General features: G+C 45.3%; 2 protein-coding genes across 4 annotated transcripts; one reads left to right on the top strand and one right to left on the bottom strand.

Annotated features, from left to right (window-relative positions):
* The first annotated feature begins 6,114 nt into the window (after nt 1–6,114).
* Ptpmt1 (protein tyrosine phosphatase, mitochondrial 1) lies at nt 6,115–13,452 on the top strand. The gene is given in 5 exon segments (NM_025576.2): nt 6,115–6,453; nt 6,456–6,555; nt 6,656–6,736; nt 9,990–10,181; nt 12,846–13,452. Coding segments are annotated over 5 exon segments (783 nt in total). The 5' UTR covers nt 6,115–6,178; the 3' UTR covers nt 12,981–13,452.
* Nucleotides 13,453–13,603: 151 nt separating this feature from the next.
* Kbtbd4 (kelch repeat and BTB (POZ) domain containing 4) lies at nt 13,604–19,425 on the bottom strand. 3 transcript variants are annotated; one of them, NM_025991.4, is made up of 4 exons: nt 19,256–19,425; nt 17,882–18,499; nt 16,514–16,620; nt 13,604–15,148 (listed from the first exon to the last, which is right to left on the bottom strand). In NM_025991.4, the coding sequence occupies exons 2-4, from the start codon at nt 18,468–18,470 to the stop codon at nt 14,288–14,290; spliced, it is 1,557 nt and encodes a 518-aa protein (NP_080267.1). In that variant the 5' UTR covers nt 18,471–18,499; nt 19,256–19,425; the 3' UTR covers nt 13,604–14,287. The 3 variants fall into 3 exon arrangements, with proteins under 3 accessions (NP_080267.1, NP_001298045.1, NP_001348301.1); NM_001311116.1 differs by having other exon boundaries at nt 19,353–19,425; NM_001361372.1 differs by lacking the exon at nt 19,256–19,425 and adding an exon at nt 19,010–19,163.
* Between the last annotated feature and the right edge of the window lie 5 nt (nt 19,426–19,430).

The following is a 19,430-nucleotide window of genomic DNA, read 5'->3' as shown; positions in this document are numbered from 1 at the left end:
GTATGGGGGTTTTTCCTGCATGTATGCATATATATGAGAACCATGTGCATCCCCTGGAACTGGAATTATGATTGTCATGAGATACCATGCGAGTGCTCAGAGTCAAACCTGAGTCCTGTGAATGAGCTGCCAGTGCTCTTCACTACTGAGCCATCTCTCCAGCCTCTAAACGCTGAGTTTGTTAACTGCCTCGTTCCTTCCATTCCTTCTTTGTTTATTAACAGGACATCTGCTATAAACAATTTTTAGCTGGACAGTGACAGTGTGCACCTTTAATCCCAGAACTTTTGTAGCGGTGAGTTTGGGCTACTCTGCTTTAATGTTCCCGGTGGGTCGAGCTTCCAGCCACCGGCCCAGGGAATCTTTGGATCCTCATATGAAAGACAAAAACATATACACATTACTTTATTTTTAATGTGTCATTTAGCTCAATGCCTGGCCATTTTTCATCTTCTGCCTACTATGCTAGGCCCAATCAGGGAAGTGGCCAGTGATCACTTGCCTGAATTCTTACATGGCTCATTGACTTTCTCTCTCTCTCCTGCAGCTCTAAATCTGATCTGTCTCCCACCACATCATGGCCATCCTTTCTCCTCCCCCCTTGAGTCTTAGCCCATAAAACTCTAAGGGTCTCACCCAGTCTCCCTTTGTCCAGTCATTGGCCACTGGCATCTTTATTGATCAATCAAGAACCAATTGGGGACAATGCAGATTCCCAACTGAATCAAAGCATTAGAACCAATCTCCAACACACTTAGAAGGCAAGGACAGACAGATCTTTAAAGTCAAGGCCAGCCTTGTCTACAGAGTAAGTTCCAGGACAGCCAAAGGTACACAGAGAAACCCTGTCTCAAAGCAAATAAACAAATGAACAAAGAAACCCAAAAATCAAAAGCAACTTCTAATTCCTCATCCTCACAAAAGAGAAATTTCTGTCACACACAAAAAAGATACTTAATTACTCTGAAATGTAATTCAAAGAGGAAAAGAGTGCAGGGCTCTTTGTCCATTTTGTTCACCAATAAATCCAAAGAAAGTGTCTGAAACATTCAGACCATGCAGCACGTTTTTTTCTGTGAAGTATTTATTGATTCTTTGTGAGTCTCAGTCATTCCCCTCGGTCCCACTCATCTCCCTGTCCCTTCATACCCACCCTCTTCCCTTGCATCCTTCCTCCTTAAAGAAAAATTTAAAAAGAAGACAACAAATAAAACAGAACAAAATAAAGCATAGAAAACATCTCACCATGGAAGCTTGGTGTGTCGCAATGTGTCCCACGGTATACCCTCTTGTCCAATCATCTTTATGTGCAAATGTTCACTGCAATGAGTCATTGGTCTTGAGGCCTCTGGTTTCTGCTACACCATCAATATGGATCCTCACCAGGACTCCTCCCCTGTTATTGCCTTGTGTCATGGAGATCCTGAAGCATTGGATCAGCTTTTCACATGCTCCAACAGTTCATAGATGAGGTGGATTTTGCTGTGGGCCAACTCAAAGCCCTGGATGAGTTGGTCAGTTCACCAACTCTCCCCCATCCATACCACCAGGGCTAGTTCTCCAGCCCTGCCCAGGGCTAGATTACCCAGTGCAGCAACTGTAAGGGGCATGGTCAGTACACACACACACATACACACACACACACACACACACACACACACACACACACACACACACATACACACACACCACCCTCACACCCCCTCATGCCCTCAGGGCAGCCCATCAGTACTCATATACTCAAGCTGCCAAAGCCAAAGCAGGCAACACTGTGCTGCCCAGTCAACACCAGTATCTGCTTTCACGCCCTTGGGGCTGGCTTGCTGGTCCATCGATGCCTTTGCCATCAGGGCCAGCTCCACTGACAACACATTCCTTTTTTCTTCCCTCCTTCACCCCACCTCTTTCTTCCTTGGATTTTATGTAGTCCAACCTATCCTCAGACTCATTATACTGCTGAGTATGATCTTTGATTCCTGGGGTTTTTTTTTCCTGCCTCTACCTCCCAAGTGTTTGTATTACAGACATGAGCCACCATACCCAGATCAGCCTTTTGAGAACTATGTATCTGCACTGAAATGGCACACTATTAATGAGTATCCTTGATTAAAAAAAAAAAAGAGCAGGTTACCAAATAGTAAATAGAATATAAAGTATTACAAAACATAAAACATATGTATTTTAAGTGCATTAAAATAGAATGGGAGGCCTTGAGAGAGGCTCAGCAGTTAAGAGAACTTGTTGCTCTTGGGGAAGACTCAGGTTTGGTTCTCAGCACTCACGTGACAATTCACAACCCAGGAATCCAATGCTGCCTTCTGGTCTCTTTGGAAACCAGGCATGTATTTGGTACACAGGCACACATGCAGATAAAACACCCATATGCATAAAATAAATAGATAAAATGTAGATGAATAATATGCTGCTACCTGGGCATACCTTTAGTCACAGCACTGGGGAGGCTGAAGCAGGCAGATCTCTGTGAGTGTGAGGCCAGCCTGGTCTACACAGGGAGTTCCAGGACAGCCAGGACTACTTAGTGAGACCCCCGTCACTCCTCTTCCCCAAAAGTACACACACTAAAATGTCATTTGTACAACTTAAATGGTTGCTATATGAGGGTTTGTTTGTTTTTGTTGAGTTGGTTGGTTGTTTGGTTTTGGTTTTTCAAAACAGGCTTTCTCTGTGTACCATGGCTGTCCAGGAACTCCGCACACCACACTGGCCCTGAACTCAGAGATCCACTTCTGCCTTCCAAGTGCTGGGATTAAAGGCATGTGTCAGCACTGCCCAGGGCTATTTGAGTTTCACTCTTAAGTTTATCTCATGTTTCAGCATACTATGAAATGCTTATAAGGAAATGTTGGGAAGTTCTGTGGTACAAAAGTCTCTGAGGAGAAGGCTTGATGTGAGGAGGGAGGATTCAGATTGTAGAGAGAAGTTTGGAATTTTGGTTTCTTTAAAAAACAGAAATATTATAAAAAGTTTTCCTTGTAATCCCTGGTGTGGGACATGGGGCTGTTCCAGACTACTGTCTGCAACAGCTGACTGTGGCTGGCTTCATGCTCCAGCATGCATAGTTTCGCCAGCTACAGATGATTTCTGTGATTGTGTGACATTTGGAACTCTGGGAACTTTTCAGAAGGTTTATAAATTCAAGAGTCCCCTAGAGACAGGGTGGGCAATTGCTGGCCATTTAAGGAGGTTGGTTGTAGTTTGTTAGTAGTCATGGTCAAAGAAGAAACAAAAGGAAATATTCAGGAATCCACCCCCTCCCCAATCCTTCTTTCTCTCATATTTGGTGCTAAGGGGTGAAACAGGTATGGAAAATAAAGGGTGGGTAAAAAAGAACTCACAAAGTAGCAGAGAGCAGCGACATCAGACAATAAACTCATATCAAGCAGACACTGTAGGATCTCAGGTGGGGGTGGTAGCACACTCCATGCCCCCTTAATCCCAGCACTAAGGAGGCAGAGGCAGGGGAATCTCTGTGAGTTCGAGGCCAGCCTGGTCTGCAGACTGAGTTCTAGGACAGCCAGAGCTACACAGAGAAACCCTGTCTCAAAAAAGATGGGGAGGTGGAGTAGGGGTGACTGGGGGAGGCAGTGATCAGGATATAGAGTGAATAAGTAAAAAAATAAAAAATAAAAAATAGAAAACAAGAACAAAGATTATTACAATAACCTTTATTTACATGTGAATATGCATAGACTACATGTTAATTGGATCCATGTATATGCTCAGAACAGACACAACCACAGAAAGTAGGTTAGCGGTTGCCAGCTGTTGAAGGAATTAGGTATGATTACTAATGTGTATAAGAGTTCCTTTGATTAATCCCAGCACTCGGGAGGCAGAGGCAGGCAGATTTCTGAGTTCGAGGCCAGCCTGGTCTACAAAGTGAGTTCCAGGACAGCCAGGACTATACAGAGAAAACCTTGTCTCAAACAAAAACCAAAAAAAAAAAAAAAAAAAAAAAAAGAAAGAAAGAAAGAAAAGAAAAGAAAAAGAAAAAGAGTTCCTTTGAAGGTAAAAATGTCCAAAAATTGCATAATGCTGATGACACAACCCCAAGAGTATATTAATACTCACTGAATTGTATATATTAAAGGGTAAATCAGGGCTGACAGGAAGTCTCAGGGGGAACAAGGTGCTTGCTACCAACACTGACAACCTGAGTTCCATCCTTGGAACCCACATGGTAGAAGAGAACAGACTCCTTCAAGTTATGTTCTGCCAAGCATCCTCCCTGATCCAACACACAAAAATAAATTTAAAAGCAGGTGCACGTAGATCCTATGGGTTATGAACCATATCTCAGGATGGCACGAAAAAGGTGTTGCCACTGAAGAGAAGTCAGACACGGTGGTCCCAGCTCCAGGTGGTCCCAGCTCCGGTGGTCCCAGCTCCGGTGGTCCCAGCTCCGGTGGTCCCAGCTCCGGTGGTCCCAGCTCCAGGAGGGCTGACATAGAACAAGTGTCATGTGTTTCAGTCCAATTTACTAGAGAGATGGCTTAGCACTTAAGAGCACTTGCTGCTCTTGGAGAAAAGTGGGGTTTAGTTCCCAGCACCCACATGGAAGGCTACAATATCAGCAACTGATATTCTAGGGGATCCAATACCCTCTTTTGGCCCCCCTGTGCCACTCTCTCTCTCTCTCTCAAAAAAGATATAATAATACTATTGGATCATTTATTTTTTTGAGACAGACATCTGGCCTGGAACTCTCTATATAGACCAGACTGGTTTTTAACTCAGAGATCAACCTGCCTCTGCCTCCTGAGTGCTGGGATTAAGGGGTGTGTCACCATGATGGCAGACTCAATTCTTACTATACTTTCCAATCCCCACACTGAAAATGGCATGTCTGCTTCACTTATCGATTTAAAGTAAATGGGCTATTTTTCCTTACCTTTTTTTTTTTTTAAGATTTATTTATTTTATGTATGTGAGTACACTGTAGCTGTCAGACACACTAGAAGAGGGCATCAGATCCCATTACAGATGGATGTGAGCTACCATGTGGTTGTTAGGAATTGAACTCAGGACCTATGGAAGAACAGTTGGTGCTCTTACCCTCTGAGCCATCTCTCCAGCTCTACACGTTCCATTTTAAATTTAATACTTGTTAATTCTTTGAGGATCTCATACATGTATTAATGCACTTTGATAAAATTCATCCCCACCCTCCAAACTCCTCTCAACCTACTCTTTCCTTCTTGGGTATTATTACGAGTATTTCTTTGATAAGAATAAAATATATCTCTTTTTTAAAAGGAGGAAAAAGATGACAGACAGTGGTAGCACATGTCTTTAATCCCAGAACTCAGGAGGCAGGGACAGGTGAATCTCTGAGTTCAAGGGCTGCCTGGTCTACAAGAGAGTTCCAAGACAGCCAGGGCTACACAAAGAAACCCTATCTTGAAAAACGAACAAACAAATCACCCCAAATCAAAACCAAAAAGGAGGGGAAAAGCAGCAGATACAGGTTAAGAGTATTTTCTTGTGGCTGGAGAAATATTTAAGCAGTTAAGAGCACTGGCTACTCTTCCAGGGAACCCTGGTTTGATTTCCAGCATTCTCCAGCTTTCTCTCCGAGTCACGCTCCAGTCCCATGGGTTCCAACATCCTCTTTGGACTCCTTGGACTTTGCACCCAGGTGATGTCATACAGGCAGGCAAAGCACCCAACACACACACTTTTTTTTTTTTTTTTTTTTTTTTGAGACAGGGTTCCTTTGTGTGTCCTGGAGCTAGCTACATAGCCAGTAGAAGACATTTAGGGCTTCATAGTGTGACCTGGTTTTAAAAAAGGAGAGGGGGGGGGGCGGGGAAAGACAGAGAGACAGAGAGACAGACACAGACAGACAGACACAGGGCAGTAGACCACCACCTAGGTTCAAGTTCAGGTTCCCTGCTCCCCCAAGAGCAGCTGACAACCACCGCTTTTTTTACAGGCAGACTCGGCTTCTCCAGGGCCTTCCCTGTTTAGAGGAGCCTCTCTGCTGAGCCTCCTCCTTAGTGATGGGTGCACTCCGGGGTCACGGCCCCTCCCTAAGGTCAGGGGTTGGAGAGCCGGCCCTGCTCCTTAGGCAGGGTCACAGTTTCACCCGATCTTGCCATTCCACTCCCTCCACCCGACCCCTCGCCGCGCCTCGCGGCGCCTCTCCTTTGGAGCCATGGCTCCTGTTCCGGGATCCCTCGGGCAGGGCCGGGACTCCGGGGACTCAGCTTCGAAGAGTCGGGAGGCATCAGGTGGCCCTCAGCTCTCGTCCTCCGCGTCCTTCTCGCGGTGGCTGGTCGCGAGCCCCGGGGCCGGTGGCTGGCCGCTGCGCCTGGCGGGGTGGGGCGCCTCGCCACTGCGCCTGGCGGGGTGGGGCGGGATGGCGGCCTCCGCGTGGCTGGAGGCCGGCCTGGCCCGGGTGCTCTTCTACCCGACGCTGCTCTACACAGTGTCCGGGGGAGGGTGCGCGGCCCGGCGCACCGCGACTGGTACCACCGCATCGACCACACGGTTCTGCTGGGCGCGCTGCCGCTGAAGAACATGACGCGCCGGGTGAGAGACCGCCGGGCCGGGCCGGGCCGGGCCGGGAGCGGGCCCAGGGCCTCTGCGGGCGCCCCGCGGCCCTCGCTGAGCCTCCTCTTTGCCTCGGCAGCTGGTACTGGACGAGAACGTGCGCGGGGTGATCACTATGAACGAGGAGTACGAGACCCGATTCCTGTGCAACACCTCGAAGGTGAGGACCCGGGCCCTCTGGCCTGGCTGGCCCAGCACTCGGGCCTGGGAAAGCTGGAGAAGCTAGGGGAAGAGGAAGGACGCCGTGGGTGACCTTGTCTCCGAGACCAGTGTTGGAGACCTAGTTGCCTTCTCAAGTTCTGTGTATGTGGGTCAAGCTCAAATGGCTGCAGGTGGAAAGACGCTGAAGCTGATAAGCCAGAAAGAAGTCTTGCGAGTCTGGAGACTCAGGTGGCAGAGGCAGGATCTTTTGAGCCCAGGAGTTCAATGTGTCCTGGCCATTGTCTAAAAAGAGCGAGCTAACCCGCTGTGGGTGGCTCACTCCTGGAATTTCAGCCCCCTTAAGGCAAGAAGTTGTTCCAGGCCAGCTTGGTGTATTGTATGTAGTGAGCTCTGGGTCAGTCAGGACACAGGACAAGGAAGTCCTGCTTCAAAATGGGGACGGGGGGTACAGTTCTTCATGCACAGAATTGTACATGTATATGCTACTTTTCCTTTGTTTGTTTATTTTGAGACAGGGGTCTTAAGTCCTGATCCGATTCTCCTGCCTCCACTTTCCAAGTACTGAGATTACAGGCATGTGCTAATACACCCATTTTGTATTTGTGATTTTGGTCACTAACCTCAGTAACTAAAATTGTGACTTGTGTGTGGTGGTTTGAATATGCTTGGCTCAGGGAGTGGAGCGAGAGAACCCTGACTAATACAATGTGCCTTGCTGATTTCATTCATTTCAACACATATTTTAGCATCAGGTTTGAATTAGTTATTGTAGCTTTGGAGACGAAGGCCAACTGTAAGAAAAGCATTTCTTTAAGAGTGTGGCTCATACCTGTTATGTTAGCACTTTGTGAGTGAAGGTGGGAAGATCAAGAACTTGAGACCAGCCACAGTGTGTGGTGAGGTGGAGGCCAGCCTGGGCTACATGAGCCTGTGTCTAAAAACAAAATCACAGATAAGAAAAGGGTACCCTCTTCCTGCCAGGCATAGTGGTGCACACTTTTAATCCAGCTCTCTGGAGACAGAGGAAGGCAGATCTCTGTGAGTTTGAGGCCAGCCTGATCTACAAAGTAAATTCAAGGTTAGCCAGAGCTACATAATGAAATTCTGTCTTGAAACCCCTGCTCCAAAGAAAATTATAAAAGAAGAGCACCCCTTATTATATATGCTATGTTAATAGTTATCATTGAGAATCTGCAGAGTGGGCTGGGGATGGATTTCAGTTGATAAACTGCTTGCCTGGGATACACAAAGCTCAGTGCAGAAGGCAAACAAGGCATGGTAGTGGCACAGGGCCGACATCCCAACACCCCAGAAGCAAGAGGATCAGGCATCCAAGCTCATCCTGAGCCACACACGAGTTCGAGGCTAGCCTGGGGTATATAGGGCCCTTTATAGAAAAAGAACAAAAGAACATGACTGTCCCCGGAATTTCCCAAAATATTGTCACAGGTCTCAAGGGGGTCATTAGCTGTCAGAGTTAATACTCACTAATGTGATCAACTGTATAAACGGAGAGGCCACCAAAGCCACAGACAACGCTTGACATGTGAGTTGCTGCCTTTGTAAGATGGCACTAGCCTAGAGCAAAGAAATCTCCAAATCTCCAGGATGCCTAAGGACCTTCTGGCAGCCTTGCTAAAGTAGCAAGTTCCTGCCTCCAGCCACCCTCACTTCCACCCCCTCAACCCTGATATATTCTGCATATTTACAGGATTTAGCTGCATATTTAACAACTCTGAAAGTGGTTCTGGTTCAGTTGATATACAAGCAAAAATATGCCTTCAGGTTCTGCTGATTTGATTGGTGGGATTAAACCAGCCTTCTTGCAGTCATTAAGTTGCAGGGACTTGCTAAAATAGCAAGGAACATGGAGGCCCACACCTGTACCTTCAGCACCTGGGAAGTAGGGGCAGGAACATCAGCTCACAGGCATCCTTGGCTACACAGTGAGAATTGAGGTCATCCTTGCTTACATGAAACCTTATTTAAAAACCAACAACAACAAAGAAGCTAGTAAAAGCAGCTAGAGTGTATTTGAAGTCTTAAAGCAAAAACACTGTTGTCTAATATAACAAAAGGCTTTATTTCATTTCTCTAGTTTCTTAAATAATGTTACACAAAACCAGGTAGGCTTTTCATTTTACTTTGTTTTTTTTTTTAAGGAGTGAAGGAAGTCTTATTCTATAGGGTAGACTATTCTTGAACTCTACTCACAGCATCCTAGCCTTGGAACTTTAGGCATGAGCCCCCACTCTTGTCTAAAGTATGTTGTTTTAACTTAAAAATAACCCCCTTTTTTTTACTATGTACCTCTCAAAAAGTGGAAAAAATATTTATGCACTAATGGTAGAATATATATTTTACTAGTGATCCTTGCCTACAGCTGGATCACTGCATAGGCCCTAACTAAGGCAAAAACATGCTTCCTAACGTTATTTTAAGTGGGGGAAATCTCAGGAGCTAACTTGGCAGGCACTACACCACTGACCTACATCCTTCAGCCCCGTAACTTTTGCAGCTGAATTTTTTTAAAAAGATTTATTTATTATTATATCTAAGTACACTGTAGCTGTCTTCAGATGCACCAGAAGAGGGCATCAGATCTCATTATGGATAGTTGTGAGCCACCACGTGGTTGCTGGGATTTGAACTCAGGACCTCTGGCAGAGCAGTCAGTGCTCTTAACCACTGAGCCATCTTTCTAGCCCGCAGCTGAATTTTTTTAAACTTTTTTTTTGTTGTTGTGGTGGTGTTTTTTGGTTTGTTGAGACAGTCTCACTATGTAGCTCTGGTTGGCCTGGAACTTATTATGTAGACTCAAATTCATAGATATCCTATACGTTTGCCTCCCCACAAACTGGGAGCTGGGGTTAGTGTTCTCCCCCACCCGACTATGTTGGTAGGTGCTTAGTGGTTATAAGCCTCCCAATGGGGGTGCTAGAAACTGAACTCTCCTCCAGGAGCAGTAAGTGCTCTTAGCTACTGAACTGTCTCTCTAGACCCACAGTAGATTTTATAGAGCTAATAAAAGAACTAAAGATCCAAGCATTTCAAGAATATTTGAACATAGTTCTAATAGCAGCATGTCTGCTTAGTGGAAGGTGAGCTTTCAATAGCATTTCTGTCTTTGGAAAGAGTTACCTTATAGTAAACCCTGGCATTTGCTGGCTGTTTTGCTGCTTGGGACCTCCTCTTCAAACCATTTACCTCAAGCTTCTTTGATTTTCCTTTCCTTTTTGTTCTGGTTCTAGGAATGGAAGAAAGCAGGAGTTGAGCAGCTACGGCTCAGCACAGTCGACATGACTGGGGTCCCAACCTTGGCCAATCTCCACAAAGGAGTCCAGTTTGCTCTCAAGTACCAGGCACTGGGCCAGTGTGTCTATGTGCATTGTAAGGCTGGTCGATCCAGAAGTGCCACAATGGTGGCAGCCTATCTGATTCAGGTAGGAAAAGTAGCGCTGGAGTAGCCTTGGTACAGCTTTCCAGATGTTCAGTAGCATTGTGTACTGACAGGCCTTGCTGGAGTGAGCCATTACCCACTTCTAGGCTGTCAGAAGGAAATATGGCATCATGCCAAACAGCCATGCTTTGTGCACAGGCCAGCTTCTCTGGTCCTGCCCTTACCAGTCAGGATAGATAAATGTGGATTCTCCTCTCTGATGCTGTTTCTTTAGCTTAAATGTGACAGGAAACTTAAATGAGAAGGTATGTCAAAGTGCTTGCCTGCACAGGTCTTAAAGAAAAAAAAAAGGAGTTTGATTGTTAAACCCAGCAGAAGACTGGAAGAGCCTTATTTTTTGTTTGTTTGAGATAGTATATTGTTATATAGCCCTGAATAGCCTGGAATTCATTATAGAGACTGGGCTATATAATTGAGGCTTGCAGCAGTCCTCCTGCCTCTGCCTCCTGAGTGCTGGGATCACAGGAGTGCACCACCACACCTGGCCCAGTTTAAATAGCATGGCAGGGGCTAATTCAATAGTAGAGTGCTTGCCTAGAGTGCATGAGACTCAAACTGAGTGTGAGGACCTGCACATGTGAGATGGAGGTGGGAGGATGAGGTTCCAGGACATGCTCAGATACCGGACTATGGAGCTCAAGGGCCAGAACAGCAGGTCGGAACACTTAGTGTTGTAGTGCTGATCACTGCTGGCTTTATGGCATTTCAGGATAAAGCTCTGACATGAGTTTTTGTTGTTTTACCATATTTTCTTATTTTATGTGTATATGGCTGGGGACTTTGCTCAGTGGTAGAGTGCCTGCCTAACATATATGAAGCCCCAACTTTATTCCCTGAAATGGGAGGGAAAAGTATTGATTGACAAGTGGAATGTTTTAAAAATATTTAAACACAAATGTGTTATCGTCCATTATCATTACCTGATATCTTTCCCTTTCCAGGTGACTCATTTTTGGCCATTAGTCTGGTTCTTGCATAATATTTTTCAGTCAAATAGGTAATTTAAGGAAATATAAGAACTGGCCTAGCCCTGTTAATATGGACTGTGTGTGACTGAGCTATACCAATGCTATTATAGAGACTTTGCTGGAAGCTGGGTGTGGTGGTGTGCAGCTGTAACCCCTGGCATTTTGGAAGTGAAAACAAAGGACCTCTTTGACTTTACAGCCACCTGCTCTGCATAGCATGAGTTTCAGGTCAACCAGGTAGATATAGTGAGACTGTGTCTCAAAAAATACCATGAAGAAAAAAATATGCTGCAGTAATCTCAGGAGAGTACTTTGGTCTAAATGAGATTTGACCCAGCAGGCTAGGGTTGTTTAATTCTGATGAGTTCTAAATCCATGTGCATCCTTGAAACATAAAGGCAACACTCCTAAATTTAAAAAGTACTCATTTTCCTAGCTATGGTGATGAATTTCAGGAAAAGGGCTGCCAGAGGCCCATAGAAGTTTTTGTGTATTTTGTGTCAAAGTCTCCTGTATTATAGGCTGTCCTCAAAGTCAGTTACGTCAGTGAGCATGACCTTAAACTTCTGATCCTCCTGCCTCCCCTCTCAAGTTAACAGTCATGTATCTAGGCACCCAGTGTATTTGGTGCCAGGACTTGAACCCGTAAGCTTCATTCAAGCCTGGCAAGCATTTAACCACTGTGCTATGCCTACTTCTAGAAATAGGAACTTCATATATATATATATATCATGTATGTATGTATATATATGTGTGTGTGTATGCATGTGTATATATATATGTATGTGTGTATGTATATATACATATATGTGTGTGTGTATGTATGTGTATATATATGTATATATATGTATGTGTATGTATATATGCATATATATGTATATATATTTATTAAACTATTGTTAAAATCCTAGCTCAAAAATGAGAGTATACATAGAAAATATGGGGTTTTGCTGACTGTGGTAGTTAAAAGTGCTCATGAAACCTGTGCTTTTGTTTCCTGTCAAGGTCTGGCTGGCCTCAAACTCTAGAACTCCTGTGCTCATGTGATCCTCCAGCATACCACACTCAGCAAAGGATTTTTTTTTTCTTCCCTGTTTTAGTTCTGGGCATTGAGCCCAAGTGATTTAAGCATGTTAACCAAATGCTCTACCAGTGAGCTATATCCTGGGCATTCTTTTTACTAAAACATGACTTTAGTAAGTCAGCTGGGCTGGCTTTGAACTATAACTCAGACCAGCTTTGAAGTAGTGGTCCTCCTGCCTCAGCTTCCCGAGTAACTGGGTTTACAGGCCTGTACCTCTTAGCCCAGCTGAAGCATGGTTTTCAAAGTGCTCTCTATGGAGTCTTCATTTACTTGAAGAAAACTGATTATACATTATTCACTTTATTTATATGTGCAAGTACATGTGGGCATGTCTATGCCTTGGCGCTCATGTGGAGATCAGAAGACAACTGGCAGGAGTTAGTTCTCTAATTTTACCATGTGAATTCCTGGGACCAAACTCTTGGCTATGGTTTTCAGGCTTGGCAGCAAGTACCTGTATCCACTGAGCTACCTTGCCAGCCCAAATCTTTTTAAAAGTTAATTCTGAGAGTCCTTCAGCATCTGCTCATAGGCCAAGGGCATTGTTATACCTGCTCCTTCTTTTCTTGGTTGATTTTCTAACCTTGCTCTTCAGGTACACAACTGGAGCCCAGAGGAGGCTATAGAAGCGATCGCCAAAATCCGGTCACACATCTCCATCAGGCCCAGCCAGCTGGAAGTTCTCAAAGAGTTCCACAAGGAGATCACTGCAAGGGCAGCAAAGAATTAACTACTGATTATCTCTCATGCTGACTTAAGAGTCTGAAGACTGTGGATAACAAAGAACTTGGATCTCCCTGAGATATAGTAACAAGTTTACAGGACAAAGCAGCTTAACCCGACCACACTGCAAATGTGCTGACTGGTAGATAATGTGTCTCCTTTGCCTTCCTTCCTGAAATAACACTTGGATGGCTACAGAGAACAAGATTGTCTGGCTAAATCTTATTTTCTTTGACAGGGATAAGGAAATATTAATTTTAACAGAGATCTGTTGTTTCTAATGTGTGTAATGGCACTGTAAATCAAAGACATTTAATCCTAGAGAGGGAAAGAAGTATCTAGAGCTGTTCTTATTACTGTCAGAATCCAAATCTTAATTGTATGACTTGGCAAAGTGCTTGCCCAGCATGTATAATAAGGCCCCAATTTGGTCCCTAGCAGGTCCAAAAATAAAAATAAAAATACAGTTTTCCCCTGGCCCTGTGGGACTCCCCTCACACTTCTGGGGAGTGATCAGAATGTTCAAGGATATATGGGGTGTAGGCAGGACTGCTGAGTCAGGATGGAAGAAGTCTACAATTAGTTTCCCTTTAGAAGTCACCCATTCAGGAGTCAACACAGACACACAAATCATTTCAGAAACGTTTATTTGTATGAACAGTTCCTAACTCTTTATTTAGCTTAGAGCCTTTAAAAGACCAGAGACTGTTTTTATTTGAGTCTGGAAAACAGTTTCTGCTATTAATCAGAAACAATTGTTTCTACTTTCTGGCTTATCTGTTTGTATAAGCCAAAAATCCAACCAAAGTTTCTTTTCCTGACAGACAGATGAGAAAACATTTGAAGGAACATCTTGAATTTTACAGTTGATTCTTGCTGGTGAAGTACATTTTTAGCTTAGTCCACTGTCCCATCCAAAACTCTCATACTTAATTCTTTGTGGAAAGTGACAAGTAGCCACTCGGCTGGCTATAGACAAGAGGAATGGGCCTCTGTCTTCCTGCATGGGAGCCAAGGTGCTTCTTTTTAACACTGATCTGGTAAGAGAGGCTGTGCCTAAGTCTGAGAAGAGGCTGGCTCTAAGCAGTCTGAAGTGAGGCACAGGATCACAGGGGATAATGGCAGAGTTCAAGCAGCAGCAGTGTGAAAAGCCCTACACAGAGCATCCCATGAGCCTTGGGGATGGGTTGAGGCGCTGCCTTTCTCACATATGCCCAAACTAACACATTTCTCTGAACTGGGGGATTACCGATTTGACTGGGGATACACCACAAGGGGAGGGCAAAGGAGTCAGCTGTTCTTCTCATCACTGTTTTAGGCCAACACAAACTGCAAGTTGGTAAGCAGCACCTTAATGCCTCTTGTGACAGTTACAGCTGAAGTGGCAGGGTCAAGCTTATAGGTGTTGGCATCACCCTTCTTATATCGATCCCTGAAGACGTAGATGCTGCCATTACAGCTGGCAATCTTCCAGAGGGATGGGGCAGAGCTCCAGGCCTCAGGAAGACAGAGCCGGGTGAAGCTGTCTAGAAGGGGATTATAGCACACTAGAGAGTCCCCCTCAGCCACAATAAACACCAGATCCTTATGCACTGCTGCGTGCATGCGGCCTGCAAAGGGCAGTACGTAGGGCTTCACGTGGCACTTGTCAGTTTCTGTGTCAAAGCACTGGATCAGTCGGGAAGGTTTGGTAAAGAAGTCTAGATCATTCTCCTCACCCCCCAGTAAGTAGATGATTCCATTCAGGTTGGCACCAGCAGCCCCAGACACAGCCACCTCTAACTGAGTTGTCTCTGTCCACACGTTATCACCTACCCGATAGTAGATAACTGCATTCGAGAGGGTATCCTGTAGTGTCTTGCCGCCCAGGGAATATATGGCATCTTTCCCAGGCACAGATACTAGGGTGTGCTGGAGGCGGTCGCGGGGCAAAGGAGCACACCACTCCCAGTCAACAGTGGCATTGTTACATTTCCACATGCGTCGTGGGATGGACCCTCCTACCACATACAGGTCGCCACCATGCTTGCAGGCTGCAGTGATTTGGTGGCATAAGCTGTTTTGGCCACTTACACTGATGGAGTCATCTTCTGCACAGTGCAAGGACACAGCCAATGAGTGCGTGCGGGATGACTCTTTTCCGATCAGGTAAATGTGCACATTCTCCCCAATTTCCTGTTGGCAAAATTGAAATTCTGACATCAGCTCATGTGAAGACTCTACTAAGACAGGTATCCTTAAAGGTCCGGGCCTCATGGCCTGACTTTCCCTTGATATACAGGGCAGAGAATTTGTTTTGTTCATCCCTACAATTTAGTTTATTTACATGTTTATTCAAACAAGATCTTGCTGCGTAGCACAAACTGTTCATACTTAGATTCTCCTGCATCAGCCTCCAGGGGGATTATAGCATGCACCACATCTGCTCTTACTGTTTTTGTTTTTCAGGGTTAGAAATTAAACCAGGAACTCCACGACACAAAGCAAGCATCCTAGTAACTGAACTACATCCCAAGTCATCTCTGCTTTTGTTTTTACTTTTGAGACACGATCGTATATGGCCTATGCTGGCCTTGAACTATGACGGGGAGTCTAGTTTCATGTATGCCACATGTGTTAAGCCACAACATCTGGCTAGAACTGGTTAACTCAATACTGAAAGCCGTTCTTTCAAAAGATAGCATAGAGCCAGGCGTGGTGGCGCACGCCTTTAATCCCAGCACTTGGGAGGCAGAGACAGGTGGATTTCTGAGTTCGAGGTCAGCCTGGTCTACAGAGTGAGTTTCAGGACAGCTAGGGCTATACAGAGAAACCCTGTCTCGAAAAACCAAAAAAAAAAAAAAAAAAAAAAAAAAAAAAAAGATAGCATAGGAGAAGATAGCAAAAACTATGAACTTTGAAGGCCATAGATGGAATGCTTGTGGGACCAGAAAACACATCCGACTCCCCAGTTCTTAGTAACTTCAAGCTAGTCACTAATCAGTGACTATCAAAAGAGGCAGGTCAGAGGCTTGGAAGATGGCTCAGGGGGCTAAGGGCACTTGCTGTACAGGAATGAAGACCTGAGCATCCCTACAAAATCTCTAGCATCTATGTAATAAGTTGGACATGGTTGGACATGCTTGTAGGGAGTTTGGAGGGAGCAGAGACAAATTGAGCCTGGGTATTTGTTGACTGGTGAGCCATTCTAGCCAATGGTAAACTTCAGTTAAGAGACACTCAAGGCAATAAGGAAAAGCGTGGCAGAGGAAGACCTCTGATAGCTTACTGTCTGATCCATACCTCTATACACACACACACACACACACACACACACACACACACACACACACACACACGGCCAGTGAGACGGTTCAGCAGTAAAGCCGCTTGCCCCAAGCCTGAGGACCTGAGCTTGATCCTTGTGACCCACACAGTGGACTCCTACACACATACCAAAAGATACACATTTCCCCCTGCCAAAATAGAGAGAAGGCCACTGAGGGCCACTGAGGAATGCAGAGACATTATGCCAACCCTTAAGAATCAAATGTGCCTTACCTTCAAGCTAGTCCTTAGTGACTCGGCAAAAGCCTCTCTTTCCTCTTTATTGAAATTGATCCAAGCTTCTATTGCCTCTGTTGGGTTCTGGGAACATGGAACCCCATCTGTGAGAGCCAAAGGAAGAACATAGTGGCAATATTACTGCGTTTTTAGTGATTTTAAAAAAATATTTTGTGTGTGTTGTGTTTTGTCTGCATATATCTGTATACCACATGTATGCTTGGTATCCATCATCAGATGCCCTGTAACTGGCGTTCCTGGTGGGAATTAAACCATGGTCCTTGGTAGTTTAATTGTAAGAGCAACAAGTGGTTTTAACCACTAAGCAATCTATCCAGTCTCATGAATGGCAATCTTAAAGGGGCTCTTAAGACTTGCACCACAGCTGGCTGTAGTAGAGCATGCCTTTAATCCTAGCATTTGGGAGGCGGAGGTGGAGGTAGGCTTATCTCTGAGTTTAAGGCCAGCCTGGTTTACATAGTGAGTTACATGCAGTCAGGGCTATATAAAGAGACACTGTCTCAAAAAAAGAAAAAAGGACTTGAACCATTTTATTAGACCACCATTATATGTATCTTTATGCACACATAAATATGACGTTAACTTGAAATTGCCCCAGCACTACCATTTTGCAGTGCTGGGACCAAACCCAGAAACTCATATACACCATAGAAACACTACATCACTGAGTCATACTACTAGCCCTGCCTTGCTTTTTAAAAGCAGAGTGGATTGCACAATATGCCATCGTAGTCACCTTTCAGGCTATAGAGTACACATCTAAAGTATAGTTCCACTTCACTGGTTACCTATGGCTATTACCCAAATGTTTCCTATTTTAGATTTTTTTTTTTGGTTTGGTTTGGGTTTTTTTTTTTTTTTTTTTTTTGAGACAGGGTTTTCTGTGTATCTCTGGCTGTCCTAGAACTCATTCTGTAGACCTGGCTGTCCTAGAACTCACAAGAGATCTGCTTGCTTCTGCCTCTGTCTCCCACATGCTGGGATTGAAGGCATGGGCCACCATCCCTAGCTATTTTAGATATACTGATTCATCTTCATCAATTCATTTAAGTCCTGCATACCATCAAGATACAGGGCAGATGAAAACATCAGGCACTTCTTATTTCCTTTTGTGGAAAAGTGATGCAGCTTTTTATTCTTTAGTTACTGTACTGTACTGTCTGACAGTAGCTATGCTGACTCTCAACACCGAACATCAACCTCAATCTAAAATCTACCAGAAAGGGAATTATAATATAAACTAACAACAGTTAGTCACATAAAGTTGGGGTTCTCCTGAGCCAGACCATCTGCTGAACATGACTCTTGCCCAGTTAGGTGTGGTAAGCCCTTTCGTGAGCTTACCTGAGATGATATCAGTGAGTAGATGGTGGGGCAAGTGGAGGAACTCCTCTGTGCTCTGCAGCTGGGCCAGGTGGGTCTTGGCACAGTGCTTGGCAGCAGTGTAGAGCTCGGGGTCACTGTGTCTATCTGCAAGCCACATCACCTGCAGGCAGTTGCCCACCTGTACCGTGCGTGCCAGAAACCGAGAACACTCCTCAAAGAGAGATGTCAGCTGATACATGTCTGACACCTCGTAAATTTCCTGCAGCTCATCAGCTCGAAGTTTCACAGTCCCATGGTATATATAGTCAACTAGGAGCTGGAAAACAGACTCGCTGACATCCTGCAGCACAATCACCCGGTTGTGAGCCTCCTTCAGGTTGGATGTGAACATGGATCGGAAGAAGCAGCTCTGAGCTGACAGGACCAGCCGGTGCAGCTGAAACTCTCGGCCTTCCACTGAAATGGTGACATCAGCAAAGAGCTCCTCCTCTAAACACAGTTTCATGATGCCCTGAGCCACTCGGCCTGAGTGAGACCGGTCTTTGAAAGTATAGTTCACAAAGTAGTTTTCATCCATGGATGCTCCAGGCTCCTCTGGTGACTCCATGGTAGCCAACTTCTCTCTTTGCCAACTATCTGCAAAGCAATATCACCCTAAGTATTTGGGTAATTCACAGACACAGTCCATGAATCCAACTGTCCAAGTCAAGACAGGGAGAAGGGAGACACTGGAGCAAAGTGGGTCCAGAATGGCCTTATTCCTGGTCTTGCCAATGTGGCCTATGCCATTCCTCCAGTTTTCCTGCAGTGGGGCCTCTCCTCCAATGAATTCAATTAAAAGTTCCAACTCTGTTGTTTTTCCTTGAGGTAAAATTGGATATTCCTGATCGTGATGTAACAAAAGACTTGGGACTTAGGTTAGCTCATGAAAAAGACGAAGGAGGAAGCCTATGATCTTAAAACCAAATAATTTGGATATACAACTAATGAGACTCTGGAGAAGCATAATTAGGCCAAACTAAGACATCCAGGTATTGTTGTTACATTCCCTCTTTGCCTGGACATAAGAGTGCAGACCCCCCAATACTGAGGCTTGGGCCTGGACTTCCACTTTTACTCTTTTCTAAGCTGCTGTTTCTTACTTACCTCTCGCTCCAGTGAGTTCTTAAAGAAGCCCTTGAGAGCCCAGCCGTCCCCGGCCGGGGGCACAAGGAAGTCCATAACCCTGTGCAATCTGACCGTGCCACCTGGAGTCGCCTAGGAAACGGTCTCCAAGGAAACCGTCCATCGTCTCCCCCCCCCACCCCGCCCCCCATTAAAAAAGCTTAGCTCAAGAGCCGGCGCGGTGTAGAACTTAGAACCCAGAACGCCCACCCTTTCCCTTTCTCTCACCGGTGCGGTTCGTTGCGTCTTCTTCTCTTCGGCCTCCGCTGTACCGAGATAGGGCTACGTACACCTCACGGTTTCCCCACCTGCGGGTCTTTCTTACCTGCGATACCTCCTTTCATGCCAGGGCTCAGATCCGGAACCTCTGCTTCCCGCCCCGCGTCCGCCCGGAAGAAGAGTC

Source organism: Mus musculus, chromosome 2 (genome assembly GCF_000001635.26).
Source record: "Mus musculus strain C57BL/6J chromosome 2, GRCm38.p6 C57BL/6J".
NCBI classification, from domain to species: domain Eukaryota; kingdom Metazoa; phylum Chordata; class Mammalia; order Rodentia; family Muridae; genus Mus; species Mus musculus.
This window is presented reverse-complemented; position numbering and strand designations above follow the sequence as displayed.

Bases quoted from the DNA above. Each gene is read 5' to 3' on its own strand.
- Kbtbd4 (NM_001311116.1), bottom strand. The intron at 16,621-17,881 runs GTAAGCTCACGA...TGGCTCTCACAG, and splicing joins ACTCACTGATATCATCTCAG to ATGGGGTTCCATGTTCCCAG. The intron at 15,149-16,513 runs GTAAGGCACATT...TTTTGCCAACAG, and splicing joins CACTAAGGACTAGCTTGAAG to GAAATTGGGGAGAATGTGCA.